The sequence below is a fragment of the Marmota monax genome, unplaced genomic scaffold (assembly GCF_021218885.2).
Source record: "Marmota monax isolate L192 unplaced genomic scaffold, Marmota_monax_Labrador192_F-V1.1 WCK01_AAM20220418_F8-fsc00147, whole genome shotgun sequence".
NCBI classification, from domain to species: Eukaryota; Metazoa; Chordata; class Mammalia; order Rodentia; family Sciuridae; genus Marmota; species Marmota monax.
Window position 1 is genome coordinate 2,933,236 of NW_026693552.1, and position 21,985 is coordinate 2,955,220.

At 35.0% G+C, this 21,985-nt stretch overlaps 1 protein-coding gene across 1 annotated transcript in view; it reads right to left on the reverse strand.

Moving 5' to 3' along the window:
* Mmp16 (matrix metallopeptidase 16) overlaps positions 1-21,985 on the reverse strand; it is a 282,987-nt gene that overhangs the window by 69,298 nt on the left and 191,704 nt on the right. The window contains exons 5-6 of the mRNA XM_046458638.2: positions 15,070-15,231; positions 12,728-12,939 (exon numbers count right to left, since the gene is read on the reverse strand). Of these exons, the coding sequence (XP_046314594.1) occupies positions 12,728-12,939; positions 15,070-15,231 (374 nt within the window). The remainder of the gene's footprint in view (positions 1-12,727; positions 12,940-15,069; positions 15,232-21,985) is intronic.

The following is a 21,985-nucleotide window of genomic DNA, read 5'->3' on the forward strand; positions in this document are numbered from 1 at the left end:
CAGCAACTGCTACAAATAGCTGCACTTCATAAGTAAGTAGTGCAACCCATTCAATGTAGACACTCAGCACCAAGCAAGAGGCAAAGAGCAGGGATTTAACAATAGCCACACTCAATTCTCCATAAAAGTGCTTCCTGTCCTTTAGACAGATTAAGGGCATGATGCATCATTCTTTTGAAAAAAGTTTCAGTACATAATATTTGTAAAGACAAAGAGAAAACAATACAACTTCTTTTTACAGATGTCCCTATATTCTCTTACTTACAAGACATGGTACTTTTCAGTCACTTCCAGGTAGTACATCTCCTTGGTGTCTGATTTTTTTCTGATTCTCATCACAACTTTAGCTCTCTGTAACCCTTGAAGATAAGTCCTATTTATTTTCTAGTCCAGTCCTGGCTTCCTGTGATTTGTGTCCAGCCACCCATTCCTAGTATTGCAATTCTTAAAACTACTCTTTTGTCTCCTTCCCATATTCCCATTGGGCTCTTCAGTCCCACCATTTATGAATGGTGCTCTTTTTGCTCTTATCATTTCCTTCTTTTGTTCAAAACTCATCAGCTCCGTCTCTTGTCTAGCTATTATTTGGCAGCCAGTGAAAAGTTTCTTGAATTAAAGAATAATAAAGGGTCATAAAATTATCCAGAGATAATTGTTCTTAATATGTTTTTAACACGATGGAATTGATCTCTATTATTTTTATTTATGGATGTATTTGTGGAGATATGTTCATTTATTTTATATATATATTTATAATGACATATGTTATGGTTTGGATGTGAGATGGGCCCCCAAAACTCACATGCTAGACAATGCAAAAGGATTCAGAGGAGAAAGGATTAGGTTTTAAGAGTCTTAACCTAATCAGTGATTTAATCCCCTGATAGGGATTAACTGAGTGATAACTGAAGTGGTAGGGTATGGCTGGAGGAGGTGGGAATTAGGGTGTGGCTTTGGTGTATATATTTGTATCTGGAGAGTGGAGTCTCTCTGCTTTCTGGTCTCATATGAGCTGCTTTGCTCTGCCACACAGTTCACCATGATATTCAGACTCACCTCAAACACTGAGGAATGGAGCTGGCCTTTTAAGGACTAAGACCTCTGAAACCTTGAGCCCTCACATAAACTTTCCTCTTCTACAATTGTTCTGGTCAGATTCTTTTAGTCACAGCAGTGAAAAAGCTGATTAAAACAACATATACTTACAATCACCTAAGCCGTACTCCTTTGCAACTACTTCATGTGAAATACAGTGCTTTGCTCAACACTGGTAGTGGTAGTACAGTAGTAGTATCAACACCATCATCAACTACTATAATAATAATGGCAACTGCTGAAATTACTTGAGCATTTGCTGTGTACCAGGCTCTTGTATGGCTTACAATTCATCAGTGTTTATGGAGCTGACAGACTGCTATATGACAGATCTCACATTGTGTAATTTAACTACACTGTGAATTAATTGCCAAATATCTTGTCATTTTGCATGGTTTTAGAGTTTTCTTGTACTGAACGGAATAAATTCTCACCATGATGGTTGTAAAATGGCAAAGCTGAATATAAACAAAATATGTGGTTTGGTTTACCAGAAGATACTCCTGTCGGAGACTAATGCACAGTGGGTACGGAGTCCATCTAATTGAAGACCTTTCCTAGTCTAGCTAAATTATATTATTGAAACTTGTCACCATAGCTTTGACCATTTCGTCACAGTCTAAGGGAAATTTTCAGTGAATACTTTAATACCTTCTGCCTACCTATATTTTTAAAAAATGATATGTCTTTAGCATCACTTAATATATTACAACCTTCACACATATCAGGCTTTATTTATGCCATTATACTTTGGGCTATTAAATATACAAAATTCTTAAATGATATGCCTTTTAAAAATCCACTCAACCCCATTATTCTAAGACTTTTATTTCTTTCTTTTCCCATAGTTTTTCCATGCCTTGTCAATGCATGCATTTCAAATAATAAAATATGTCACACATAAAATTTTCTATTTTACCTGTGTATACATTATAATCATACCTCAGTGTTTCTTATGTTCTTCACAATTAACCTTTCAAATGATTAGAATATATTCCAGTGAGCTGATTTACTGTTATTTGCTGTATTGCTATTACATAACTGGATAATGTGATTTTCTTGCAAAATTTTGTCTTATTGGCAATAAAGGCGAAATGTATATTACTATTCATGTTAGTTTTTACTTTTTTCCAGATGACTTACTTCGCATTGTGTTACTATATTGAAAATTGCATATGTTTCTGTTTGTTTTGACACATACTATTATTGTACTTTGATACTACATATAATTTCTCTTTAAAAAGTCATGTAAACAAACACAATATAATGCTCTGAAGCTGAAAAGTGGAATAAGAAGCAAATAATGGAAACAGAACAATTCAGGGCCACATGTCAAGAAAATAAGCTCCATAAAAATTGCAAGCCCTGTAGTCTCCCTGTCATTTTTTTTTTTTTTTTCATTCCTGGTGGAGAGGTAAAAGGGAATATTAAAAAAAAAAATACTTTCCAAATTCTCACAATCCTTCTTGTTTTTAAGGTGAAATGCCTAATTCTAGAGATCCCTAAAAATGTTTTATTTAACTCCAGTAATAGTGTAGTAGTCAAGAGAGGGATAAAAACCCAGATTCATCCTTCAAATTAGTCTCTCCTGTTAAATACAAAAACAAAACTGACGACACATTTCCCCCAATTAAATGCTTAGTGAAAAACAAAACAAAATCCATGATAAAAAATTTTAAAAAGTCTTAAAAATACTCTTTAATCTTGCCATCCAGTGATAATTGTTCTTGTTTTTAACAAGATGGCACTGATATCTAGTATTTTGATGCACAAATATATTTACATATACATTGATACATTTTATATATAATATTCCATAAATATGTATTTATAAGAACACACCCTTATAATCTTCTAAGTTGCAGTTTCTAACTTCCTCTCCTAAATCTGACCATGTACATCTTCCTCCCAGAGGCACCTAGTGTTCATAGATTATCATGTCCCTGTCAGGGATAGTCTATGTATGTATCCAGGTCTCAGTGTGGGCACCTCAATATTTTTTCCTCTGAAACAACAGCGTTTAAAAATTGCTCTGTACTTCATTTAAAAGTATATATCATAAAGAGTCACCTCATTCTTTAACATTGTTACATTCCTTTGCATTGGTTAGGCTATAGCTCAATGTCCAGTGTCAACTGACACTTGGATAGTTTTCTGACACTGTAAACAATGCTGAAATGATTTTTTGTGCATAGCCTAAAGGTGCTTATGAGAGAGATGTACAAAAAAAAATCCAAAGTAAAGATTTCAGGTAATCAAACATTTGCTTAAAACGTGGTCAAAGCTTATATTCATACTGAAAACATAAGAAGGCTAATTGTCCACATTCTCACATTAGCATATTATTATTGTCCCTTTGACCCCTGATATGAATGCAGATAAAATATCTCAATTATTTATATGAGTGTTCATGTGTACCCTCTTCCTTAAGATCTATTTGTATTACATCTTCATAGTGATATTTTTTCCAATGGGGTGTATTTAATTTTATCATCTGTAAACTCTTTATATAATTAAAAAGTAGCAGTTCTCATATCTTGGTTTTCAAATATACTCATAGATGTTTTTGATCCAGGTATAAATATTTATAATATTTATAAATAGTATAATATTATTATCAATCTACTATTAATAGCTTTTGAATTATGTGTCTTATTTAGAAATATCTTCTCCATTTAAGATTTTATATATGTGATTATATATGACATTTGATGTATATAACTTTATATATGATTTTAAATATTGTATGTATAAATTTATGACATGATAAACAAAATAGAAAAATTATCCCAACTTTTATCAAATAAATTCTAAAAATTTTATTTTGTAGGCCGAACTCACTTAAATATAAATTTGTTCCTTAAAACTCTTGCTTTTGTTGTAGTACTTTTAAAGTTTAATATTTTTGTGTTTAAATGACTAATCTACCCTGGAATTTATTTAACTATCTTTGTGTTGTTTTATCTCTGAAAATTCTATCTCACTATGCAGTCTAATTATGCTTTAATATCAATCTATTTTAAGTAAATTTGCTTGGTAATAAACTTTACAATCCAATGAGATAGTCTGTGCTTTTGTCATGTTTATATTTTTACATTTAATATTTTGTGATCTAGTTCAAAATTCAGGTGTTATTTTTATTAGTATTACATTAAAATTGTCACTTCAATTTTGCCAAGTCTTTTTATGAAAGAGTATAGTATGTCTTCATTTATTCAAGTCTTCTTTTGGTATTTTGAATGGAGTTAGTTTTAATTTGTGGAGCAATGATTATTTGTTTCTTTTTAGTAACATTTATTTTAAATATCTGGTAATTCTTTGTTACCATGTTACTTCTTCATTTCCCTCTTTAAAACTGTATAGTTTAGTATGCAATAAGATTTTCTGTTGGGATAAACACAAGTAAGTGCGTGGAAGGCTTATCATCCCTGAAGGTGAACTAAGCATGGCTCTCAAGAATGTTCTCAGAGGCCAGAAAGAGGGAAACTGGCTACTTCCCTCATCTTCATCTTTAGGTGGGAATCAGAGCAAATGGACCTTGGTTGTGACATAAAGTCACGTATTCAAATAATCTGAATAAACCCATATGAACAGGTGGCATACAATCTATCCTGTATATATTTTAGCCATCTTGTAATCATGATGCAAACCCTCCATTTTATCCAGGCCTACTGCTGTCAAGGAATGTGTCTAATAAAATATAAAAACCCTCTCTGTTGAGTTCTCCATGTTTTTTCTTTGGGATTGAAAAACAATATGCTGGGGCCTTTGCAGTCCTGGAGTTGACAGACTATTTCATGTTATAAGTTGTCCTGGGTATTAGAATTAAACTGAATTTAAGGATGGGTACACAGAACTCACTTTATATCAGACTGAATCTTTAAATCAAGACCAGGATATATTAGGTAGCAGGTCAGCCATAAGAAGGTGGTCATAGGCCCAGAGCAATGGAGTAGGCTGACCATGGACTGAAACCCTGAAACTGTGAAACTTTTCCTCCACTGAGTTGTTCTTATCAGGTATTTTGGTTTGGATGAAAACTTAAGTAACATGGTCCTTGTCTGGAATCTATGGCAAGTGAGACTTGACTCTGGAGTCTCTGTCTGATGTCTAAGGCTTTATGGATTAACTATCCAAATATAAACAATACACAGCTGGCAACAGAAACAAGTTACACCACCAAGTTAAGAGCTGGGAGAAAATTCCATTATGCTGGGTCACAAAATGCCTTAAATATATAACAACCCATATTCTGAAATTGTACAAGTATTGTTCCTTTTCATATACCTCGCCTCCTGTAGGCCTGTGAAACAACAATCTGAAAAAGGAACAGAGGTTTTTGACAGACTTCTGTTGCTTTGTATACAAAATCAGAAGTCAGGAAGGTAAGTGATCTTGAACCTGAGAAAGATGTGCAAATCCAAAAGAACCTGGCAAGTTAGAACAACAAGAGGGATGAAAAGTGTGCCTGGGAGAGAGCATGCAACACTGAGAAAAATAAGTCAGAGGAGATGAGGTCAGAGGTGCAGAGGGAAATGGGTCGACCACTGAAACTTCTGGGCAACAGAAAGAGCTCTGGCTTTTACTCGGGGTCGGACAGAGATTGAAGGGTTTCTGACAGGAGTGGTATCAGCTAATGCATGCTCTCATATCACTCTGCATGCAACTGACAACAGGCTGGAGGGAGAACCCAAGGGACAGGGCAAGGAGGAGAAGCAGGAAAACCAATTTGAAGTATATTAAAATACTTAAGATGAGATACGAGGGTGCTTTGGACTGGGATGACAGAAGTGGACAGGGAGAAAAGAGGAAAAGTGCTCTTACACAGAAGAGCCAATAGGATTCAAGGTTGACCAACTGAGAAGTGTTTAATCCTAAATCAATATTATATCAGTATAATTGAGAGCAACATCTTCTAGGTTTATACTATCTATACTATCAATAAGTCTCTGTCTCTCTCATCTCTCCTTTTAGGAAAGAAATAAACATAATAAACAAATAACAAACAACAAAAACTCCTGTTACCAAACAAAATTGGGCCATACTCTGTATTTCCTTTGAATTGATTCTTCAGAACAATGAAGTAGGTGGTCATCAACAAAGATAGTCCTACTTAAACAGTGTTATGATTAAAAAAAAAAGACATATATTTGAAAAAAAAAAGACATCTATTTCAGCTTGATTTTTTGGGTATTGACAGGAGTAAACATCAAGGATGAATAAACAACATGAATCAGCAAAAGGACTTGTTTTGGACTTGTTTTGGACTTTGCAGTGACTAAGTGACTTTTTAGTTGTAAACATGTTTTGGTTATAGGATGACTAGATAGTATGCCCATGTTAGATAAGTTGATGATGTAACTAGGTAGTGTGCTTATGTTAGATAAGTTAGACATAAACAAGTTTGTTGTAAACATATAGAGTATATAAGCGCGAGGGAAACTCCATGTATTTGCTCACAATCAACTCTCATCGCCTGAGAGTAAGATCGTGCAGTGTGAGCCAGTCACCTCGTGTATTGCTTTGTGTGGTGTGCGAATAAACCAGCATTTCAAAAGGCAATCGAGTTCGTGCTTGGTGTTCGCGTACGTCGCGGTCCGGGGTCCAGTGCAGATATCCGGAAGGGAACTCCTGGTAACCAGACAAGGCTGAGAAGCTGCTCGTGACAGGTATGTATTGAAATGGCTTTCCATTACTTTAAGTAATAAAGTCATGAGAATTTCTCTCCTATAAAGATTGGGAAGACCCCTACTATGTACTACTTTGAGTGTTGTTTCACGGTAGCTTTACCTCTTCATATAGGCCTGTCTAGTTCTGCTATAATGCACTGGGCTCTGCTTCCTCTTTTCGTATACAGAACCGATCAATAGTAAAATACAACCACCCCTAAAAACAAACAAATCAAAAAAATTTTAAAAATTAAAAAAAAAATCTAAAGAAACTTAAGTACTGGATAAAATGTTTATTTCTGTTACTAGCTTCAAAAGAATACAGTTAACATGGTGTTCTCTCATACATACTAAAATATTGTGTATTGAGATAGATTCTGTAAAACCTTGGCTAATTCTGTTTCTGTTGGATAGGTGGTCAGCCATGAATGGTGAGCGGGGAAGGGACAATGAAGGGTGACTGAAAAGCACAGGGAGACTTATTTGACAGCAAGCACCTGGAAGAAACTCCTCCTGGGTTCACCCCAGCCTAATCCCATCCCTTTAAGAAAAACTAGTTTTCAGACCAAGTCCATCCTACCAGGTGACCTGAGTTCTCCCTTGTCCCTGAAACTGTATCACCATCCTCAACATGCTGGCAATCAAACTATCAAGACCCTCATAAGAAAGTTTGCTGAGGGCATTTCAAAGGGTAATAAACCAATTAAGGTGGCAGGAATTTGAGGCATAAACAGAGAAACCTGGACATTGGAGACAAAAGTGGGGAACTCAATTCCCTTAAAAACTCCCTCTTATCATCCTCTCTTTGAGGTGGTCCATGCAGTTCCTTTGCTGTTAGTCAAGTCAAAAGGCGGACTTGCAAGGCTCTGGAAATTTCTTTGGCACTGCAATAAAACTGGAAGGCAGGAGGGGTCTTTCACCTCTCTGTAGAGAACCCACTCTCTCCCTTGAGAGTGTCCCTTTTCCCCTTTCCTATCCCCCTAATAAACTCATATCTGTTACTCTGGGCGACATGTCTGAAATCTTCCTGGCCTGATTGCAAGCCTCAGCTTCACAGCAGTCCTCTGCCATGTAACTCTCTCACACTACAAGAAAACCAAAATATTCACTGTTTTTATGTTGCAGTCCAAAGGCACATGGAGAGTATTCACTTGAACAATCAGATCTTGCTATTCTCAGCTCTCTCACAATAGGTTGCCCACTTCAGGGTGTAGTCTTAAAATCATCCTTTCCAAAGGAAGAACAAAGCTTCTTTTGTTATTGTAATTTTGTTTCTCTGGTGCTTAGTATTTTGTTGTGATTTTCATTACCTTGCTTTAAGTGGTTTCTATTCCCCAAAGACTGTGAAGCTGCAAGTCTTATCTTTCTCATACATGCGTAGGAATGCAGAAGGTATAAGTATGTATGTATATTGTATATATATGCATGTAAGTTTACACACACACACACACACACACACACAGGTAAGTGTGTATGTTACCCAAAAGAAACATAAATCCAGGCAAACTCACTTTAAATAAATAGGCATCTCGAAAGCTTAAGGTAAATCAAATCCTCTAAAAGGAAGCTAGCTACCAAAAAGAGTTACGCTGAAACTCCTATTATAGAGAAAGGATTCTTCCTAAGAAGAAAACAAATGTACCTGAAGATATTACCTTTTGCTTATATCTAGATTTTCTCTCTCTCTCTTTTTTGCTTAAAAAATCATTCATATAGAGTTTAAGTAAATGATAGTCTTTAAAATCTTTGGGCAAGGAATATAAATTTACTACAATGAAATGGTTTCAATAATTTCATTTTGGTTGATTACCACAGTGTAAGCATGATATTGACTATAGTTTGATGACATGAATTATTACATTAAGATCCCTATCCATTAGCTTTGAGCACCATGAAGCCCACAGGAACCAGTCCCTGCTCTGAGTGTCATGCTTAGGCATGAATGGTAATCAGGGAAAGGACAATGAAGGCTGAGTGAAAACCCATAGGGAGCCTTATCCAAAAATAAGCACATAGAAAATGAGGGTCTGTCTGTTATGTTACCTGCCCTCCCACCCCCCAGTTATAATCACATCTTCTTAAGATCATGTCACACCCTCTTATCAGGAAACTATGTCATAACCCCAATTACCCTGTAGTATGTAGTCCCAACCACACTGGCAACCAAATGATCAAGACCTCACAAAGAAAGCATGTTAAGGGTCGAAGTATAATAAACTAAGTGAGTGGCAAAACAGGGGGACTCAGTTTCCTTAAAAACTCCTACTCCATGAGCATCATGTCATCCTTTCTTGAAGTTGGTTCAAGCGGTTCCTATGCTGTTGGTCAAAAATCAAAAGGCATATCTAGGACTTCCTGGGAACTTCCTTGGGACCCCCAATATTCTCCTCTCTAAAAGGACCCAGCCTCTCCCTTGAGAATATCCCCTTTTCTCTTTTCCTGCCACTTCTAATAAGCGCATGTCTGAGCAACATATCTGAATTCTTTCTGGCTTGAACATTAGAATCAAGGGGAAGAGGGATCTCTGTGGCAGCCTCAGCTTCACAGCTGATGTCTGCCCTGTAATGTCAGGAAGTTTATAATTTAGTTGAAAAGTACCCTACAATGAGAAACAGAGAAGACAGAAATTGAAAACATGTTGTGTGGATGTAGAGAACACATGTAGAAATAACTAGAAAGATTTAAGGCTGATAAAACAGAGAACAGGATGCACATCTGGAAGATGATGAGGAGGGAAGGTGCAAGTAAGTACAAGCTTGAGAAGAAAGCATGTGACATAAAAACAAAGGTAGAAATGGTTGCTAATGGAAAGCTGATGAGACACACAAGCTTCTACCTTGTACAGAGTTTGTAATAAAGAAAAGTAGAAAATCAAGCTATTAATAAGCGTGAGATCACATGCTGGAATTTCCTAAATATATTTGAACAGCTAGGCAACAAGGTGCAAATATGAAAAATAACATTTATATTAAAGAAAAATTAACAAGGCAGGAGTTCAAAAGGTAGACTGGCAGAGAGCAATTTCAGGCAGGAAGATCAGGTGTGTGGCAATGATTTTAACTCACAGGTGAAAATAGTGTGAACTAAGTGGGTATAGAGAAAAACAAGGAGACCAGTAGTTCTTAACAAAGAAAAATAGCATTTCATGTATTCTTCATGTAGATGCATTCTCACAACCTTCCATAACACTGACCTGTGGAAGCTGAGCAAAGCCCTCTCATCCAACCACTAGAAAGCTGCAATGCAAGCCCCAAGACACCAGGGTCTATCCTGTTTTGTGCTCTGTTACACGGCCATTGCGTCAACATTGGCACACTGTAGGAGTGCCATAATATTTCTTGAATACTTAATATTTCAAAATACAGTTTGAGGTCCACCTTTCCTTGAAACTTTTCCTAATTCTTTCAGGTAACACAGCAGCAAAGCTTAGGGGGAATTTTGAAGTTCAGGATACTAAGTACAACTGCTCTTCACACGCATTCAACTTGAACTAATGACTTTGAACTTTCCTGATTCACAGTTTTCTCATTTGTAAAACAGAGAATACTACCTAACTTACAGAATTGTTATGAGGTTCAGAGAGTAGGGATGTGTGCTGAGGATTCATCCAGGTGCATGTTAGCTACTCAGTCCATGACAGTTATTAATCAAAAGCAAGCAGAACTTGGTCATGTCCTTATTACTGTCATCCAATACTGTATTCAATTGGGTGACAGCACTTAGGGCTTTCCATTAGACAGTGTCGTGACTATCTTCTCTCCCTCAATACACAAAGTTTTGGCAAAACTACTAATTTCTGTAATGTGTCTAGAAAACGCCACTGTCAAAATTAATCAGAAGCCCTATCTCAGTAAAACTTCTTGCTTGATTAGACCTCTGTAGCTTCTTTGCTTCAATAACATAGATTTTTAATCTTGTGTCTCAAAAGTGTTTATGTTCATTTTTGCTTTCATTTCTGAAATATGAGCACTATAAAGATAGGGATGCTTGCTTCCATTCACACATTCTTGATGTCTGATAAACTAGTCGGCATGCATACACATTATGTGAAAGATGGGATAAACAAAAATTACTAAGCTATATAACTTTACAGAGCAGGGAAAGTGGAGAGTCAAAATACAATGACTATCAGATCATGTTATCTTCAATATAAATTAATCTTAGAGAGCAGAGACTACTAAAAAAATTAAATTCAGTCTGATTTTAGGAACTTAGTTCATTAGGATGTTTTGATTAAGGAATCCTAGATAACCTGAGAGTTTAAGCAAGCAGTTCTTTTGTCCTTTCTACATCTGTTTGGATATAGAAAATTGTGGCGATTGCATCCTATTTGAGAGTTCTGATTCACTTCTGATTGCAGGAAACAGGGATCATAGGACCTCCTTTTTTCTGTCAGTCAACAGCACTTACTAAACACCTTCAATGCACAATGCAAAGAGACTGGTGAAACTCATCCCTAGCTAAGAAGATACCAGATTCCTCTGAGAACAACAGTTTACTTAAACAGACAGTAGTATTGAAAAAGAACACACCCAGAGTCCATTTTTCATTATATTCTTAGGTAAGATTATCACCTGGCGATTTCACTGATACCAAGGTTACAAGCTGCAATTTGGAAATCAGCCAAAACAGTAAAAATGAAATCCTTCATTTTTCATTTGGTGTCTTGTAAAATAAATGATTGGACTCTGTTTTCTTTTAATAGTTGATCTGCACTTAGCTATAATAAAGTCATGGTGGATATGTGTATATGTAAAAACACCCATTATATATGCATATGTATATATGGTATATATTTTTCCCCAGGGCTTCAGGCAGGCCAGGCAAGCACTCCACCACTAAGTAACCCCAGCAGGGCATTTATAGAATTCAAAAACCTATTCATATGTTTGAAGAAATGCATTGATTTTTTCTGGAAAGCACGATGGTCTCATGCATAATATATTAACTCCAGATCTTATTTTTCAAAGAGGAAATAGAGTACTTTGTCTACTAAAAATTATATGAAATCTATATTTTTAAAGTATTGCCTTAGTAGACAGGAAATTCTGTATAAGTAGGGCAATATTTCATTATGTATTGATTCATCTCAACCAAAAATAAGAGCATATTAATTTACTTTTAAATGGATAATACTGGTAAAATGCAGCTATTTTAATAATCTACTGGCAACATACAAATTTATACTCTTCCTTGATGTTTAAGATCAGTTTACAAAGATTGGGGGAGAATATTACTTTTCAATATTACAGTATATTTACCTTCCAATATTATATAATTTACTTTTGATACATTATTCTTCAGTGTTATTGTATGAGAAATCAAGGACATTAAGCAGCATATGAAAAATGTGAAAATAATTTTAGCTTGTAGTCTTTTAAACAAATAATATAAAGCAGGTAGATACAAATGGCTGACTAAATAAAACAACATGTATATGTTAAATAGAAATGATAGTCTCATAAAAGATTCAACTCAAATGGCTACCAGTAGATCCCAAACAAATTATCAATAATCTTCCAAAAAAAAAAAAAAACAATGTAATTGTCAAGTCTAATTATAGGTATCTCATAAGGATGTGTACAACAAAGATACAATAGCCGCAGTGTCCTTGGAAGTGGCTACGCTCCCAAGCAAATCATGCCTATTAGTTCCTATTCATGATTTAAATTATGCTATTTTATCTCTTCATAACATGCAGCATTTTTCACCCTCACATTTCTAGGCATTTTAGCTTCTGCTGACATAAATATATTCCCAAAATAGACCCTTACAGCAATCTTCTGCTAGACATTTAAGCCCATTTGTGCATTTATTTTTTAGGATGCTTTTTTTTCTTTTTTCTTTTTTTTTTCAGTGAGAGAGCTGGGAAGGTAGTGTCAGAATGAATGAGAACTTGTTTTCTAAAGGGACACCAGATACTTGATCTACCCTTAAAAAAAAAAAAAAAATCAACCTCCTACCTTGAAAACAAACATCTCATGGCGAAGAATAGCTAGGGTGTTAAAGTTCCCATCACAGATGTTTGGTTTGGCTCCAGGATAGGAAGGTCTGCCGGTGGGGGGCCGAGGAGGCTTTGGCCTGTCATTTTTCCTTGGGTCAGCCGGAGGAATAGAGCGGTGTGGGGGCACTGTTGGTAGAGGTCTTGTAGGTGGAGGGATCTTGTCAGGTGGACCTTTTGAAAATATGAGGACAGTGCTTGGCTCACTTAAAACTGGAATAGTGCTGGAAAATATGCTACAGAGAACAATCACTTAGCATAGGGCACAGACTAAGTAAGCTAAGAGGTATTTAGGATCCTCTATTTTCTGAAACAGAAAACCATCTTACCCACAGACTGCCAAGTCTATATGAAACTGTCCTCATCACGCTAGATTCTGAATCCAAGTAACTAGGTTTTCTTTGTCAATTTTTAATGATTTTTTTAAAATTAGCTTCACCATAGACCTTATTGGAAAGCTGCTCTCAAATCTTTTATAGAAGTGGATGGTTTATAAATAATAAATAAATGAAAATGAATCCTGGAGCCACACATGTAAGCTCCAATAAAATTAGTTCTGAATTTTGACAGACATGCAAATATTGCTGAAAGATAAACACTTAACTAATCAAAGTTTATCCTACTGTAGATCTTATAAACTTTTAAAACTATATTTTATAAACTTTTACTGATTTCACTATTTCCTTTGATTAAACATTTTGACAAATTGCTGGATGAGTGTTTCATTTAAATATTGAATTGAAAGTACCTATTGATTAAAATACCACCAATAAAATATTAATGTCAAGATGTTTTTCTAAAATGAGGCTTCTAAATCAAGCCAAAGTTTACACATGTTATTTGGTACAAATGTTAAGCATTGTTCCTCAAGGGATTTATGTTTTAAAACGTAAAAACAGAGCTGTTCGCACTTAAAATTTAAATATGGGAAGGATATAATTTTGTAGATCTTTAGACTACTAAATTCATGAGGTCATGAGAAAAAGACTTCTTTCAGCTAACCACTTGAGAGGAATTTCTGATGATACACACTTAAGCATAAGCTAACAATTCAATGCATGAGATCTTTAGCTTTGAGGCTGAGACAGGTCTTTTTTCTCAGTGCTCCAACAAAATAAAGAGCAGCACAAAAGCTGACCTTTTTTTCAAATCTATTTTTATCCTGCAAGAATGCTTGCCTCTGAGATATTAAAATCTGAAAACTAATGAATGCAAAGAAAATTAGTGAACTTAAACTACACTGTTTAAAAATGCAAATAGCATCCTTTGGATGCTGGATATTAACATACAGATAGCACATATTTGTCTTTGTGTTGTAAAAATGAAAGCTTCACTTCATTAATTTAGTAAACCATACTTGCTATATGTAAATTATAAATATCAAGTTCTTAACAATTATGTGAGAAATAAATGTCTTTAAAAAGGTCAATGGTTGTATTGAGGGAGTTAGGATTATAGTAAATATGCACACGCTAGTCTTCCCTTTTCTCTTAATTTGCATTTAACCAATGAATCCCATAAATAAAAATGAGATTACTGTACTAAAATTTTATCTCATGTTATGTGTTAATAAACTTAGCCACTTGTTAACTTTCACTCCCTTGCAGGTTAACATTCACTCTTCATGATTTTGAGGTAAGTTTATTAACTTTGAGGTCAGTTTATTACATCCATCATATAAGGGTGTTTTTAGGCCCTCCAAGAGTGATTTTTCTGGGAAATTCCTAATAGCAACTCACAGAAACTGTGAGCTAATCTGTCAGTTTGTACTAAAACCTCAACATCTTATATAAAATTCTTACATTTATTACTGGTTTTATTGGTTGGATTAATTTATTATATTTTAGCTCAATTTTAAATATGAACATTTATTAGATCATTAGTATAACTGCAAATGTCAATTAAATACCATATGAAAACTTTCAATAAGAAAGACTTCCCCATTACATATACATTAAAGCATCTGAAACTGTATCAACAAAACTCAATTGAGAAATTGACAGAAGAATTTTCCCTGTGGGCCAGATGTGTGTGTGTGTGTATATATATATATATATATATATATACATACACACACACAAACACACACACACATATACATATATATATGTGTATATATATATATGTGTGTGTATATATATATATATATATATATATATATATATATATATACATACACATATATTTTTTTCCTTCAGTTTTTCACTGTCTTATATACTTACAGCATCCATTTCTAAAAAGAAAATACAGCAGGGTTCTGAACATCACTGCTGGTTTAACCAAACAGAAACAGTGGTAACCTACCATATATCTTCTGGATGCCCTGCAAGTCATCATTAGGAAGTTTGAAGTTGTCTGTTTCCATATATTGGTAGAATGGAGCCATGATAGCCGTGGGGTCATTTGAATGCTCCAATCCCAGAGCGTGTCCCAGTTCGTGAACTGCCACGAGAAATAAGTCATTTCCTGTGCAAAGGAGAATAGAAGACAAAATTATTGTAACAATAGTCAAATAAAGAATTAAAAAGAACAATCTAGAACATTCCAAATGTTACCCAAGAAATATAAAAGGAATTCTTTACTTCAACTATGAGTATGCCTTAATCATTGGCTATCCTATTCACCAAATCCAATATCCTTCTTTTAAAAAGGGGTTGTTGGGGGGAAGGAGATAGTGGTGATTATTGAAGTCACAGAAATTTGGAAAGTGGAAGTTAGAAAAAAAGAATAAAAGTTGAAGAAAGAACAACAGAATCAGAAACCAATAATACTGCTGTTAAAATAACCTTCCAATTATAATACCTAATATACAACACCTTACTTTTATAACATAAAGATAACAATAACAGATTATTTTAAAAAATTCTAACAACAACTCAGAAAAAAACAGAGCAGATCTAACTCCTGCTTTTATACAGAGGAGTAAACTAAGGCACAAACAATTTGATTGTCAAGACTGATGCTTGTACTTAACAAAATTGCAACTGGTATTCAAGTTATTGTAAATTCTAGACTAAATCTTTAATTTTTCACTACACAATATCACTATACACTAGTAGTAGTAGCATAAAAAAACACTGGTTAGCAGTTATACTAATGAATTGTAATGTTAGCTCTATAAATACCAATTCTCATCAATTCATAGATAATCTGAACATAATATATTTATCTAAGAGCTGCTGTGCCCAATGGAAAATTCCCATTTACAGCAAACATGTAAAGTCAATTCTACTTAGTGCAAATTATGTGACTTTATGTAGTCACTCCCTGCTGATGACTTCTACATGTTGTCTGATAGCAAATCTTCATAATTGAACTCCTCAGGAAGAAAAAGGTGACTTTATATCTTTATTAGTTAATTCTAAACATTTACTTATAATCTGTTAGCATCAAGTGGGACTGTTATATTTCTCAGGATTATGTTTCTAAGCAAAATCTTCAATGAGATTAAAGTGTCAAGTTTTACTTAAATGACAGGCCACAAATGCAAATGATTTCAGTGACTATAATTTTTAGAAAAACTCCTTTCCAAGCATTTTGTAGTGCAGTGTGATAATTTCCTTCAAAGGACTACTTTGGGAACACAAATCCAGATGAATAACCAAACTTTTTTCCCCCATTCTGGAGTAGTTTGTAATGGACAAATGGTTGAGATTAAGGGGCCGGTTCCTCACATGACATTAGCACCCTGAGAAAAGCCACTGAAACTACATTTCCAGGGATTTACCTGACTCAAAGAACAACTGATTAAACACTGGGAGTCAAATTTGAGAGGTATATAAAGAAATAAATATTACTATTTTCAACCTCAAAGAGTGTAATCTTCCCATAAAATTACCTAAAAGAGAAAATCAAGACACAAAAGAAGCAAAATATAGTATGTATTAGCTACAGTAATGAAATACTAACTATCTCACTGAAAGCTAACTAACTCTATTGTGGGCATATTGATTTTACCTGGATTTTCTCATTTAATTCCTGCAACAGTTGTGTGACTAATTTATGTATTATCATCATCTCCATTTCAAAGGCAAAACAAAACAAAACAAAACAACAACAACAAAAAAGAAAAAAAACAAGAAAACTATGTCTGGAGACATTATGTAAAAATTGCAAGATCACATAGTAAGGCAGAGCTCGATTAAAACTTCTTATTGTGATGCCAGAGATTATACTTTTAATAACTACACTAAATCACACAGCTATAAAAGCATTAGCATGCATGACAGATTATATAGTGCAATCATATGAAAACAAGTTTCATTCATTAAATCATTCTCATACTTTACAATCATTCACTGCAAGCCTACAATGGATTAAGCACTTATCTTGGCTCTTACAATATAATAGTAAACAACAACAAAAAATTTCCAACCCTGTAGAATTGACATTCTTAAGTGGAGGATACTAGGAAGAAACAAAATAAAAGAGCAAAGTATATATTACATTATATAGTTATAAGTAATGAGGATGAATAGCAAAGCAGGAAAGGATGTATGCAGGGTAGATAACAGTAATGGTTCTGGTTTGTGGTGTCACTAAAGTAGGAAGCACCAAAAGTTTTTGAGAAGAAAAGCGGCATAATCTGACAACCATTTAAACAGGATCACTTGGATAATTACTCTAATTATTTTTTGGGATCAACTGCAAGGTGCAAGGAAGCAGCATGATTCAAGATCTGAAGCTATTGAAATAATCCAGGCAAAAATGCTGTTGGACTGGACCAAAGTGGGAACAGTGAAGATAGACAGAAGTGATACAATTCTAGATAATATTAAAGGCAGAGTCACAGAGTTTAATACAGGACAAGATGCATGGTCTAAGACAAGAAAATGGTCAAAGGTAACACCACGTTTTTGATCCAAGAAACTGCAAGAATGAAGCTGCCATCCACTGAGATGCAGAAAGCCCCCAGGACAATTGTTTTCTATTGCTTTTGTGTGCATCTGTATGGAGGCAGGATGTGGGGCAGAGAGCTGGGGAGCATTATCAGAAGTTCAGGTCTTTTAGTGTTAAATTAGAAATCATTTAAAAAATATTCAGTGGGAGGTGTCAAGTCCGGTTAGATAATTGCAAGTGGAATTCGGCCACTTGCAATAAGCATCCTTAGGATAAAATGAGGAAGTTGGCCTTAGAAGCATGCACAGTTTGAAGTAACAGATAAGAAGGTAAAATATAACAGGATGGGAAAAGTAGTGGTGGAAAATCTCTCCTAAAATTTTAAATTTTCTTTGTGAAATAGAAAGAAAGTTATAAGAGAAAACTAAGAGAACACTGTGGAAGAAAAAGGAGAGAGAAGAAAGTATGATATATATATACACACAGAGGAGTTGAAAAGAGAATGGACTTGGAATATAGGAAAACATAGGCAGTATTGAGGATCATGATTCTGAAGTGAAATGGATCCACTGTGTGGTTGTCTTTTCTGTCCACCCTCATTCAACTATGTTAATGTAGATGCTGAGTCAATAGAGTTGTAACACGTTTAATATTAAAAGTAGAAAGACAAAGGAACTGTTGGTGTATGTGAAGGAGTGATTTTTGACAGACCATGGTACTTGTGCCATGAAAAGAAAATGGCACTAATACTATAGAATAAGGAAGACAAGAACGAGGTAGGCTGATAAAATAACTGAAGTTCAACTTTTAAGTTCTGATGTAGTCAAAGGAAGTCATGATGTTATTGGGAGTGAGTTGGACAAGTATAGAGTGGTACCCATTATGGATACTCACAATTGAGATTTTTAAGAGTAACAGTAAGAATATAATTATGGAAGGAAGTCTCTGAGTTAGAATAGAAATAAAATAATTGGAAAGGAGCTCTAATAACTGAGAGACCAGAACACTAGAAAAATGATGTGCTGACTGTTGAGAACACCAAGAATTAAAGCTAGGGTAGTACTGAAGAGAGTGGCACTGAACCACGAGGAAAAATCATCAAGAAACAGGGAGATGACTTGAGGGTTAATAGAGGACTACAGCAAAGAGAGTGTGTGATTGGAATAATTTGACAAATATTACCATGAGAGCTTAACATTTTTATGGAAGGAGTATGGAAATGATCTGTAAGTACAATTAAAAAGGATTTGAGCACCATGATTTGAGTACTTGTGATAGAAAGAATATGGAGAAGAAAACACTGGAAAGAATGTAAGAGAAAGGATATAATCAAAGTAGAGAATAATTTCAGTTGCAAAAAAACAACTTAAGGGAAAATGTTCTCAGCAGAAGTTCATTATCAAGAGGATGTGGACAATGAGAGACCTGGAATTTCTCTGGTGGTAGTAGTTTCAGAAGATGGAGAGTAGAAAGAAACAGAGGCAGAATTGGTGATGCTCAAGTCATGTGGGAATTAGCAGGGGAAGAGCATCCTCTGCTTCCTGTGGTGATTGATGGATATGAATAAAGGTAAGTAGATAATCAGACTAAACATTATTCCATATGTAGGAGATTATTTCCTTAAGAATGTGCTAAAAGAAATTAAAGAGCACGATTTTTGCAGAATACAGAAAGCGAAATTATAGATGGGATCCTGGGGGAAAGAAACATGGAGAGAGATAGAAAAAATAACTGCTTTTTAAAAAAATTTCTATCACTTTCCCACTATCTATAAGATAATTCCATATTCTTCAGGAAAATAATCAAGAACTTTCATGCATAATTCCTTGCCCTACCTTTCCAACATTGTATTATTTCTTTTCCTTGTATGAACTTATTCCCAGTGATAGAAATAGACGCTTGCTCAGTCCTTAGGGTCTCTGCATAACTGTCTTTTTTTCTCAGATTGCCCTTCGCTCTGTAGGGCACTGGGTGAACACCTCATCAGACTTGCCATGACTGTTCAAAATATTACTTTGTATGTTTTTCCTCCTTGGGGGAAATCCTTCTGTGTCTTCCCCTTTAGACACTCATAGCCCCTCATGTGTCCCCTGTCACAACAGTTGCATTTTATTGGCATCATCTGTTGACAACTCTTCCCAGGGTATTCTGAGTTCTTTAGAAGACTGAAATTGAGCATCATTCATCTTCATGTTCTCAATGCTGAAGACACTGGCTGGTCTATAGCAGATGATTAATTTTTTAGTGATCTAGAATAAATAGACAAGCTTTAGGGAAGTGTAGAGCTAGTTTGGATTTGGGGAGTTAAGAGTAGAATGTTAAATTTCACCTAAACATGGTCGGTCTGATACTGGGAAATCAAAAGACTAGGACTTCTGGGTTACTGGAACATAGAAAAGTAGTTTTAAAAATCAATGCCTGTAGACTGGGGATATAGCTCACTTAGTAGAGTGCTTGCCTCACATACACAAGGCCATGCCTAGCACCACAAAAGAAAAAAAAAAAAATCAATGCTACTCTGGAGTGGAAAACTAGGGGAACAAGGCTATCAGTGATCATCTGAGCAACCTAGTCTAGTCACAGGAGAAGGAATAAAAACATAAGGAAGAAGAGAGTTATTTAGGTAGACACTGTAAATACATGATGAAGATGTTTGGAAGTATGAAATTTAGGGAAAAGACTTTTAATGGATTCTGTCATGGAGGATATTCACAGATGAGAAAAAAACTGGAAGGAAAAGATGTCACAGTCGTTTTTAGATGTAGCACATTATCTAATCCCAGCTCTAAAATCAATACCTTTATCTTTTCAAATTATAAATATATTTAAGAATCTGATACCAATGAGTTTGACTGCTACCCCAAATAATATGTTAAGTGGGAGAAAGACAGGTGGTAGAAGTGGTAGGTCAGCTTCTGAGCATGCCCACACCCTCGGCACATGGTTAAGTTTTGTCTGGATTGTACTATCAATGGCTGAAAGCAAAGGAAACACTCATCAAAAGCAGACCTTTTGGAAAAACAAAGATCTATCCAGCAGACAAAAGACCAATAAAAATCCAGACATTAGAATCAAGAGCAGAAAACCCAAAGGCTGGCAGTGAGTTGACCACAAACAGCTGGCTACATCTGCTCAGCATGGAGATGGTGCTGGTTTAGAATATAGCTTTAGATCTCTGGGTCTTTGTTTGGCAAAAGAGACACAATTTCTTGGGATCAGAGTCCCAATGTGGGCTTTTAAGGATTGCCTTGTTTTTATTCTTCAAAAGGAAAAACAAAAAACAAAAAACCCACCCTTCAGCAGCTTCCTCAAGCTACACTGGTTCCCCTTCACCAGGAAAAAATAATACCTTGAACCTTGTTTTGAGATAAATATGTAGGAACCAATTCTCTCACATGTAGTCAGAAAAATATTACTGTCAGTTATCCACTAAGGTTTTGGCTAGTGGTCTAGCTGAATTATTAAAAACACCTCAAATCTCTCACTGGAAAATAATCTCTTGGTTACTATATATGTATTGTCTGGTAAGAGGAATGTAAAGACCTGTTATCAACAAGGTCATTACAGCCCACGTCATTTCATTTCATGTATAGCTTCTCATCAGATCATTCACATTATTCCTAAACACCATTTCTAAGGGTAGAATCATGTTGTATAAGAAATAAAGTCAGGCTTTTAGAAGAAAGTTAATAGGATTGGGATATGAACTTGTAACCTGTTGAGTATGTCACAGTACTTCTAATCAGAAATGCTGGCCGAGGGCTCCAAGTAATTACCATTCTTCAGATGATTGGCAATAATGTAATTAAACGTTACTTGCAGCTTCACAATAGTTTGAAAGGGTAAGTTGTTAAATAAAGTACCACCCTGTGATTTGAATTCTACTAGGAACAAAAGTTGTTGGCACATGACAAGCTTTAGACAATTAAAATGCACCAGACCTCTTTCATAATGATGAAAATAATAACTGCTCCTGTAACTTATCATTAATTCACATTATGTGAGATTCTCAACTGGAATATGCCTTGATCTTATCGCCACATGGGCAACAAAAGAGAAATCAGCCTCTTGGTTCTTAATACAGAAATAGTTCTTGCTTCTTTTGCAAGATTTTGAGTTTTGTGTTTTGAGGCTTTCAATTGTGTCTCTAATCTCCTTCCCTTTGTGTCCTCCAATACAATTTCAGAACACTGAACTGTGTATTATGAAAGATAATGCCTCGTTTATCATTTCCTTGTCATAATTATGTCTATATTTTATTCCAAGCTCTCTCATCCCTCCATTCATATGCTATCCCCTCTGCTAACATATTCTGAATGTTAAAAATTGATTGTATGGTATTTCATAAATGAAAATTATTGGAATTCTAACATTTATAATT